This window comes from Pseudophryne corroboree, chromosome 2 (assembly GCF_028390025.1).
Source record: "Pseudophryne corroboree isolate aPseCor3 chromosome 2, aPseCor3.hap2, whole genome shotgun sequence".
Lineage (NCBI taxonomy): Eukaryota > Metazoa > Chordata > Amphibia > Anura > Myobatrachidae > Pseudophryne > Pseudophryne corroboree.
In genome coordinates this window covers 408,804,907-408,816,073 of record NC_086445.1, presented here as the reverse complement: position 1 = coordinate 408,816,073, position 11,167 = coordinate 408,804,907, and the positions used below count along the sequence as shown (strand labels likewise).

Sequence of the window (11,167 nt, the reverse complement as noted above, 5' to 3'; positions counted from 1 at the left end):
ATTTCTATGTTGTTTTGAGACAGCTGAGTGTGAGAGGGAAAGGTGGTTGGGGCCTGGATTTGGTGATATGTCACCAGCTAATAAAAGCAGAAGAGTGAGATAAATATTGGTGGATGTTTGCGAGTGTTTATTCTGGTGGCCAATTGTGGTTGTCAAAGTACTTGCAGAGAAGTAAGTATAAAGCTCATGAGTGGTTAGAAGAGGGGAATGGAGAATAGAAGCTGTAATGTGCACAGAGGGGTGAGTTACAGGGTGAGTGTAAAATGTGTGAAATTTGGTGAGAATTCCATGATTAGAAATAAGAAACAGTAGTTTGATGAACATGCTGTGGTTGTTTGTGTTTTCTTGGGTTAAAGTGGAGTAGGAGTAAGTTGTAAAAGTAAGTTATCTTTCCTTGATGTTGTTCAATGTGTTTTCAACTGTTTTTTTAACTGTTCGGATAACACACTTCTTAAATCCACACTTATTAAAACGCACGCAAGCTACCCCCAGCAAGCTGACCCCTTAACTAAATCTAAAGAAATACTGTCTCTGATTAAGAATAGGCCTACCTCTGAACATTTGGTCACCTGATTGAAATGCTAATTGATCAAAGAACAAATTGCACAGGGTGGGTAATCAGACAAAAACTACTCTAGCTATCCACAATAAATTCAATCACATACATAGGAAATGGCAAGAAAAACATCACATACATTTAAACATATGATGTGGATTGCAAGCAGCATGTGTGTCAATCTGAGCCTGGTAGTGTAATAGCAATGATTTCACATACATTTAAATATATGATGTGGATTGCAAGCAGCAAGCAGCATAAGAAAATAATGGATGTGGGAGATCATAGGATGTGTTGAAAGTATCACTATAGAGATGAAAAAGAGTACCTAGACAAGGTAATAGAACAAGGAAGGGTAAAGAAAGATAAATGTCTCTACCTGTCATGCATGGGTCTAGTGGAGGAGGTAGGTATAGGGGTCAAGGGTGCCTTCGTAGGAAAGCCACAGAGCCCACACTTGGTGAATATATGGCCTATAAATAGGTAAATGTATTATAGCTGCACGCATTACTCAGGCGAAGCAGGAAGGGACATCGACAAGATGTATTAACATCTTGGGGTAAATTTACTAAGATGGGAGTTCTATTTAAGATGGGATGTTGCCCATAGCAACCAATCAGATTTTACTTCTCATTTATCTAGCACCTTCTAGAACATAATACCTGGAATCTGATTGGTTGCTATGGGCAACATCACATCTTAAATAGAACTCCCATCTTAGTAAATTGACCCCCTTGTCTGCTGCTCATTTTCCCTTATGGCGATGTCCCCCTGAGCTCACAGCGAGTCAGCTCAGTGCTGATGTGCTGTGTCTCCTTCTCTGCCGGCTCCTCTGCGCATGCTCGGGATCTTGCTACTCACGCAAGATCCCCAGCGCAATCCGGACACGGCACCCGCCACAGTCAGGGACAGCTCTGTCCCTGTTGTGGTGAATGGGCATTGCCACCTGCAGCTGTTACCTGTCACCTTGCAGACACCGCTGCCATCATACATGGGGGAGAAGCGGAATAGCGCACATAACGTGCTCTGATACCGCTTCTCCCCTATATTGACACATAATACATTTACCCCAATAAGAGATATTTTTCATCCCCCCAATGTGCCAAATATGCGTTTTTAAGGCAGAGAGGGATAGCAGGAGGAGTTGTATATTTTTAATGATAGAACATCTGGATGTGAGTTTGGACATACAAGAAGGTTAGTGCGAGTTTGCATGTTCCCGCAGCCTCTTACATGTGCAAGTTTGCAAATTTTGCAAGTTTAGAGACAAACTCGTACCTTTTACTAACTCACACCCTATTAAATTTTGTTGTTAGACAACTAAATTAATTTCTCACCATGTGATAGTGCTGGGTGTATTGCAGTCACTGGAAGATGATGTAGACTGCAGCGCCCAGAAGTCGCAATATAATAAGTATTTAGCCCACAAGAGTTACTCAAATTTATCACTCCAAAAAGGGACAAACTTACTGGATAGTCAGGCTGGCAGGTGTCCTGTTATGTTGGGCATGTACTAGCTGGGACTGTGCACCTCATTCACTTCCTGCAGCCGTGCAATATCTACTGTCCACCACTGTGTCCAAGAGGAGGATCATGCTGCTGTGTGATGCTGGCTGGCGCCGTCTTGTAGGCCATCTTGTAAGCAGCCCGGTGGTTCCTGACACCAAGTGGCAAAGTTGCTTCTGCAGAAGTCACTCCGGGGGCAGAGCTTGACACGTTTCTCAGCCTAGTGGAAGGGGCTGTTTCATCAGAAGACATGTAATTTTTTTTTTTTAGTGAGCGTATTTTGCATCGGTGAATACGGACGTAAATATGTTTGAAATCAACATCAGCCACTAGGGCTGTGAAATGTGCTAGCATACAGCTCTTAGGGGTTAACATAACATTTTCACAGCTTTCAACCACAGAGAATTTCACAGTCGGCTCCATCGAATACTGGGGCTCATTCCAACCTGATCGCATGCTAGGTTTTTTTGCTGTGCTGTGATCAGGTCAGAACTGCGCATGCATATGCACCACAATGCGCAGGCGCATTGTACAGGTGCAAAGCGGATCATTGCTGGGCGATGGATTGTACGAAGAATCCATTCGCATTGCCGATCGCAAGGAGATTGACAGGAAGAAGGCATTTGTGGGTGTCAACTGACCGTTTTCTGGGAGTGTTTGGAAAAATGCAGGCGTGTCCAAGCGTTTGCAGGGCGGGTGTCTGACGTCAATTCCGGGACCGGACAGGCTGAAGTGATTGCAGCGGCTGAGTAAGTTCTGAGTTACTCAGAAACTACACAAATTGTGTTTGCATCACTCAGCTGCAAATGCGATCGCACCCTTGCACAGCAAATATACACTCTCCGGTGGACGGCGACTAAGCGTTAGCACGGCTGCTAAAAACAGCTAGCAAGCGATCAACTCGGAAAGACCCCCATTGTGCTGAAGTTTGTAGTGAAGGCGAGTCATTCAAGAACTTTACACAACACTGGATAAATACTTTCGAGGAAAGTTTTTTTGTCCTGTGCCCATCAAAAAATGTGTTCATTACATTGAAATAAGCTGAATAATTACGATTGAACTTCCTTTCTTCAATTTCATAGCTACTTACATTAAGATTTAGAATTACTTTCTGTTGATTTATAGCAGCTACAAGTTTTATAATATACGAAATAGTATCAGAAATGCTATATTTCCATTGTTATGAACATTTTGACATACATTAAGCAACTTTTGTAAGAATCATTTTTTTTTTAAATCTCATGAGTAAGCCAGGTCAACATATTTATCAGCCTTATTCTGTATTTTATATCAGAGCTTTCAGTATCATAACTCACTTCATTAATTAAAACATAATCTTTATTTAGGGGGTAATTCCAAATTGATCGCAGCAGGATTTTTGTTAGCAGTTGGGCAAAACCATGTGCACTGCAGGGGGGACAGATATAACATGTGCAGAGAGAGTTAAATTTGGGTGGGGTGTGTTCAAACTGAAATCTAATTTGCAGTGTAAAAATAAAGCATCCAGTATTTACCCTGCACAGAAACAAAATAACCCACCCACATCTAACTCTCTCTGCACATGTTATATCTGCCACACCTGCAGTGCACATGGTTTTGCCCAATTGCTAGCAAACTTACTGCTGCGATCAACTTGGAATTACCCCCCATGTGCACTGCAGGGGAGGCAGATATAACATGTGCAGAAAGAGTCAGATTTGGGTGGGTTATTTTGTTTCTGTGCAGGGTAAATACTGGCTGCTTTATTTTTACACTGCAATTTAGATTGCAGATTGAACACACCACACCCAAATCTAACTCTCTCTGCACATGTCAAATCTGCCTCCCCTGCAGTGCACATGGTTTTGCCCAACTGCTAACAAAAATCCTGCTGCGATCAACTTGGAATTACCCCCTTAGTGTAGAAAGTTACTTTTTTAATGTAGAAATTCTCAATTACTTGTTTTCTCAGTATTAAAAGTACAAAGGGGACCATTCCGACCCGATCGCACGCTGCACTTCTTCGCAGCCGTGTGATCGGGTCAGAACTGTGCTTGCGCAGTGGCCGCATCGCGCAGGCGCATCGTTGCCTGGCGACGGCCGTCGCCAAGCAGCGATGCTGCGAACGAAGAAAGTGGCAACTGCAAGAAGATTGACAAGAGGAAGGAGGAACCGGGAGGCAACTCAACGTTTTCGGGAAGTGGTGAGTCCAACACAGGTGTGTCCAGGTGTTTGGAGGGCGGATGTCTGACGTCAATTCCGGGACCTGCAACGCTGGATAGATCGCACGGGGTAAGTAAATCATACCCTGGTCTTCTTTTACACAAAACTTTTTTTGCAAAGCAGGGCTGCACAAGCGTTCGCAGCCCTGCTATGCAGAAATACACTCCCCCATAGGCTAGTTGATCGCACGGGCAGCAAAAAGTTGTTACGTGCGATCAACTCAGAATGACCCCCAAAGTTGCTAGCAGTATACACATGACATATATTGCATCCATCCCCCTGCAATTCAATATCGTGTATTTTCCAAGTGAGTGCCTGAAAGATGTTGAAGGTGATCATGATACTGTTTTACTTTAAAACTAAGTTTCGTTTTTTTAAAGTAAGTTTTAGAGACCTTGGGCTAGATTTACAAAGTGTTCTTTGCCTGTCACCAATTCTCAGCAAGTTTGACCATGAAATTTAAGGGGGCACCCAGTAATATTAAATAGAAAACCAGAGAAAAATTGTCAGGTTGCAAAAATTGCTCCTTAGTAAATCTAGCCCCTAGTATTATTTTGTATGTTTCTGTCTGTTATATTGCCCTTAATTCTACTGTATCTCCCAAATTATTTTTTTTATCTTTATAGGTCCAGGAAATGTTTCCTTCACAACTTATTTTTATGCTTCATATTTTAACTCTAGCATATTTACCACCATATATGGCAGGTAAGTTCAGTTTAATAGGCATTGAAAATTACAATGTAAGTTCGGGATCAGTATGATTTACCAGCGGCCGGGATGCCGACCATCAGTATACCGACAACGGCATCCTGGCCGCCAGTATGCCGGCAGCAGGGCGAGTGCAAACAGTCCCCTTGCTGGCTCGGTGGCTCGCTGTGCTCGCCCCAGGTTCTGTTCTCACTCTATGGTGTTGTTGACACCCACAAGTGGGAATAGCCCCTATGAGATAGGATTCCTTCTGTCACCGCTGTTAGCTGTCGGGATTCCTGTGTCGGTATCCTGATCGCCGGGATCCCAACAGCCGGCAAATTAACTGCATCCAGTAAGTTCTTTTACATATTATTTCTCTTACGTCCTAGAGGATGCTGGGGACTCCGTAAGGACCATGGGGTATAGACGGGCTCCGCAGGAGACATGGGCACTATAAAGAACTTTAGAATGGGTGTGCACTGGCTCCTCCCTCTATGCCCCTCCTCCAGACCTCAGTTAGAGCCTGTGCCCAGAGGAGACCGGGTGCATTACAGGGAGCTCTCCTGAGTTTCTCTGAAAAATAATTTTGTTAGGTTTTTTATTTTCAGGGAGCACTGCTGGCAACAGGCTCCCTGCATCGTGGGACTGAGGGGAGAGAAGCAGACCTACTTAAGTGATAGGCTCTGCTTCTTAGGCTACTGGACACCATTAGCTCCAGAGGGTCGGAACGCAGGTCTCACCCTCGCCGTTCGTCCCGGAGCCGCGCCACCGTCCTTCTCACAGAGCCGGAAGATAGAAGCCGGGTGAGTAGAAGAAGAAAGAAGACTTCAAAGGCGGCAGAAGACTTCAGTTCTTCAGTGAACCCTGCGCGCCCTTGCTTCCACACACAAACACAACAGCGGGCACTGTAAGGGTTCAGGGCGCATGGGGGGCGCCCTGGGCAGCAATTAATAGCCTCAAGGGACACTGGCAGATGTACAGATACTGCGGAGGCAGTATATTATTAACCCCCGCCAGTTTTTTTATTATTTGAGCGGGACCGAAGCCCGCCACTGAGGGGGCGGGGCTTGATCCTCCAGCACTAACCAGCGCCATTTTCTCCACAGCACATGCAGAGAAGCTGGCTCCCCGGACTCTCCCCTGCTGAACACGGTCACAGAGGGCAAAAAAGAGGGGGGGGGGGGCACATGTAATTGGCGCAGTGAGTGTTATTATATATATTTTTATATAAAAGCGCTGTCCTAACTGGGATTTTATTCCAGGGTCTGGTGGCGCTGGGTGTGTGCTGGCATACTCTCTCTCTGTCTCTCCAAAGGGCCTTATTGGGGAACTGTCTCCATATAGTTATTTCCATGAGTGTGTGGGGGTGTCGGTACGTGTGTGTCGGCATGTCTGAAGCGGAAGGCTCTTATAGGGAGGAGGTGTAGCAGATGATTGTGGTGTCTCCGTCGGCAACGCCGACACCTGACTGGTTGGATATGTGGAATGTTTTAAATGCAAATGTGGCTTTATTACATAAGAGATTGGACAAAGCAGAGTCCAGGGATAAAGCAGGGAGTCAATCCATGGCTTTAACTGTGTCACAGCCACAGGGACCTTCTGGGTCTCAGAAACGCCCACTGTCCCAAGTAGCAGACACTGATACCGACACGGATTCTGACTCCAGTGTCGACTACGATGATGTGAGGTTACACCCAAGGGTGGCCAAAAGTATTCATTACATGATTATTGCAATAAAAGATGTTTTGCATATCACAGATGACCCCTCTGTCCCTGACACGAGGGTACACATATTTAAGGAAAAGAAGCCCGAGGTAACTTTTCCCCCATCTCATGAGCTGAATGAGTTATTTGAAAAAGCTTGGGAAACTCCAGACAAGAAACTGCAGATTCCCAAGGGAATTCTTATGGCGTATCCTTTCCCGGCAAAGGACAGGGTACGGTGGGAATCCTCGCCCAGGGAGGACAAGGCGTTAACGTGCTTGTCCAAAAAGGTGGCACTGCCGTCTCCAGATACGGCAGCCCTCACGGATCCTGCTGATCGCAGGCAGGAAACTACCTTGAAGTCAATTTATACACATACGGGTGCCTTGCTCAGACCGACAATAGCGTCGGCTTGGGTTTGTAGCGCTGTGGCGGCTTGGACGGATACCTTATCAGCTGACATTGATACCCTGGATAGGTATACCATTTTATTGACCTTGGGTCACATTAAAGACGCAGTCCTATATATGAGAGATGCTCAGAGAGACGTTGGCCTGCTGGGTTCGAGAGCCCACGCCATGGCGATTTCTGCTAGGCGAGCCCTGTGGACCCGCCAATGGACGGGTGATGCCGACTCAAAGAGGCATATGGAGGTTTTGACTTACAAAGGGGAGGAATTATTTGGGGAAGGTCTCACGGACCTGGTTTCCACAGCTACTGCAGGTAAATCTACTTTTTTACCTTATGTTTCCTCACAGCAAAAGAAAACGCCACAATATCAGATGCAGTCCTTTCGGTCGCATAAGTCCATAAGAGGTCGGGGCTCTTCCTTCCTCGCCAGGGGTAAGGGTAGAGGGAAAAAACTGCCGGCTACGGCTAGTTCCCAGGAGCAGAAGTCCTCCCCGGCTTCTACTAAATCCACCGCATGACGCTGGGGCTCCGCTGAGGGGCACGTCTTCGTCTCTTCAGCCACGTCTGGGTTCAATCAGAGGTGGATCCCTGGGCAATGGAAATTGTATCCCAGGGTTACAAGCTGGAATTCGAAGACGTGCCTCCTCGCCGGTTTTTCAAATCGGCCTTACCAGCTTCCTCCCCAGAAAGGGAGATCGTTTTAGTTGCAATTCAAAAACTGTGTCATCAACAAGTGGTTGTCAAGGTTCCCCTACTTCAACAGGGGAAGGGGTACTATTCAACCCTGTTTGTGGTCCCGAAGCCGGATGGCTCGGTCAGACCCATTCTGAATTTAAAATCCCTAAACCTGTACTTGAAAAGGTTCAAATTCAAGATGGAATCGCTCAGGGCGGTTATCGCCAGCCTGGAAGGGGGGGATTTTATGGTGTGTCTAGACATAAAGGATGCATACCTTCATGTCCCCATATGTCCTCCTCATCAGGCGTACCTGAGATTCGCGGTACAGGACTGTCATTACCAGTTTCAGACGTTGCCGTTTGGGCTTTCCACGGCCCCGAGGATTTTCACCAAGATAATGGCGGAAATGATGGTGCTCCTGTGCAGGCAGGGAGTCACAGTTATCCCGTACTTGGACGATCTCCTGATAAAAGCGAGATCGAGAGAACAGTTGCTGCAAAGCATGTTGCTCTCCCTAAGAGTGTTGCAGCAACACGGCTGGATTCTCAATCTACCAAGGTCACAGTTGGTTCCAATGACCCGGTTGACTTTCTTGGGCATGATTCTGGACATGGAACAAAAGAGGGTTTTTCTCCCGATGGAAAAAGCCCAGGAACTCCAGAACTTGTTCAGAGACCTGTTGAAACCGAAAAGTGTGTTGGTCCATCAATGCACTCGAGTACTGGGAAAAATGGTGGCGTCCTACGAGGCCATTCCCTTCGGCAGGTTTCATGCGAGGACTTTTCAGTGGGACCTTCTGGACAAGTGGTCCGGGTCCCATCTACACAGTCATCAAAAAAAATCAGCCTGTCCCCCAGTCTCTCCTGTGGTGGCTGCAGAGTGCTCACCTTCTAGAGGGTCACAGGTTCGGCATTCAGGACTGGATTCTGGTGACCACGGACGCGAGCCTCCGAGGATGGGGAGCAGTCACACAAGGAAGAAACTTCCAGGGACTATGGTCAAGCCAGGAGGCCTGTCTGCACATCAACTTACTGGAATTGAGGGCCATATACAACGGCCTGCATCAGGCGGAGAATCTTCTTTGCGACCTACCGGTTCTGATTCAGTCAACGTCACAGCCGTGGCTCATGTAAACCGACAAGGCGGAACAAGAAGCAGAGTGGCGATGGCGGAAGCCACCAGGATTCTTCGCTGGGCGGAAAATCATGTAAGCGCTTTGTCAGCAGTCTTCATTCCGGGAGTGGACAACTGGGAAGCAGACTTCCTCAGCAGACACGATCTCCATCCAGGAGAGTGGGGACTTCATCAAGAAGTTTTTGCAGAGATAACAAGTCATTGGGGACTTCATCAAATAGACATGATGGTGTCACACCTCCACAAGAAGCTTCGGAGGTATTGTGCCAGGTCAAGGGACCCTCAGGCAGTAGCAGTGGATGCCTTGGTGACACCGTGGGTGTTTCAGTCGGTCTATGTGTTCCCTCCTCTTCCACTCATCTTAAAAATATTGAGAATCATAAGACGAAAAAGTGTACTAACAATACTCATTGTTCCAGATTGGCCTCGCAGGGCCTGGTATTCAGATCTTCAGGAAATGCTCACAAAAGATCCGTGGCCTCTTCCTCTCAGAGAGGACCTGTTGCAACAGGGGCCCTGTCTGTTCCAAGACTTACCGTGGTTGCGTTTGATGGCATGGCGGTTGAACGCCGAATCCTAGCTGGGAAAGGCATTCCGGAAGAAGTCATCCCTACTCTGATAAGGGCTAGGAAGGAGGTGACGGCGAAGCATTATCACCGTATCTGGAGAAAGTATGTATCTTGGTGTGAAGCCAAGAATGCTCCTGCGGAAGATTTCCATCTGGGCCGTTTTCTCCACTTTCTACAGACAGGAGTGGATATGGGCCTAAAATTAGGTAAGATAAGGTACAGATTTCGGCCCTATCAATTTTCTTTCAGAAGGAATTGGCTTCTCTCCCAGAAGTCCAGACTTTTGTAAAGGGAGTGCTGCACATCCAGCCTCCTTTTGTGCCTCCAGTGGCACCATGGGACCTTACCGTGGTGTTACAGTTCCTGAAATCTCACTGGTTTGAGCCTCTTCAAACGGTGGAATTAAAATTTCTCACTTGGAAGGTGGTCATGTTGTTGGCCTTGGCATCTGCAAGGCGGGTGTCTGAATTGGCGGCTTTGTCTCACAAAAGCCCCTATCTGATTTTCCATGTGGATAGAGCAGAATTGCGGACTCATCCTCAATTTTTACCTAAGGTGGTTTCTTCGATTCATATGAACCAACCTATTGTGGTTCCTGTGGCTACGGGGGACTTGAAGGATTCCAAGTCCCTTGATGTAGTCAGGGCCTTGAAAATTTATGTAGCCAGGACGGCTCGGGTTAGGAAAACAGAGGCTCTGTTTGTCCTGTATGCAGCCAACAAGGTTGGCGCTCCTGCTTCTAAGCAGACTAATGCTCGCTGGATCTGTAACACGATTCAGCATGCTCATTCTACGGCTGGATTGCAATTACCAAATTCAGTTAAGGCCCATTCCACTAGGAAGGTGGGCTCTTCTTGGGCGGCTGCCCGATGCGTCTCGGCATTACAGCTTTGCCGAGCGGCGACTTGGTCGGGTTCAAACACTTTTGCTAAATTCTACAAGTTTGATACCCTGGCTGAGGAGGACCTAATGTTTGCTCAGTCGGTGCTGCAGAGTCATCCGCACTCTCCCGCCCGGTCTGGAGCTTTGGTATAATCCCCATGGTCCGTACGGAGTCCCCAGCATCCTCTAGGACGTAAGAGAAAATAAGATTTTAAACCTACCGGTAAATCTTTTTCTCCTAGTCCGTAGAGGATGCTGGTCACCCGTCCCAGTGCGGACTGAATTCTGCAAGACTTGTATATAGTTATTGCTTACATAAGGGTTATGTTGCAGGTTTGATCAGTCTTTGGCTGATGCTGTTTTGTTTCATACTGTTGACTGGTTCGTATATTCCAGGTTATACGGTGTGGATGGTGTGGGCTGGTATGAATCTTGCCCTTGGATTAACAAAAATCCTTTCCTCGTACTGTCCGTCTCCTCTGGGCACAGTTTCTCTAACTGAGGTCTGGAGGAGGGGCATAGAGGGAGGAGCCAGTGCAACTGCACACCCACTCTAAAGTTCTTTATAGTGCCCATGTCTCCTGCGGAGCCCATCTATACCCCATGGTCCTTACAGAGTCCCCAGCATCCTCTACGGACTAGGAGAAAAAGATTTACCGGTAGGTTTAAAATCTTATTTTTTGTTTCCAGCATTCTAATATACACATAAGTGTGCACTGATGGGGTTGTTATATAAATACAGATATGTCTTCATACACTATACAGTAGCTTCAGTCCCACCAAAGAGCGCCTCTCAGTGCGCCAGGTTCTGGACGACTTAGTCACACAAATCGTC

The 11,167-nt window shown here is 46.8% G+C and overlaps 1 protein-coding gene across 1 annotated transcript in view; it reads left to right on the top strand.

Annotated features, from left to right (window-relative positions):
* The first annotated feature begins 4,709 nt into the window (after positions 1–4,709).
* The window catches only part of LOC135024104 (interleukin-1 receptor type 1-like), a 94,408-nt gene continuing 87,950 nt past the window's right edge, over positions 4,710–11,167 (top strand). Inside the window, exon 1 of the mRNA XM_063953438.1 lies at positions 4,710–4,969. Within this exon, the coding sequence (XP_063809508.1) occupies positions 4,900–4,969 (70 nt within the window). The 5' untranslated portion in view covers positions 4,710–4,899. The remainder of the gene's footprint in view (positions 4,970–11,167) is intronic.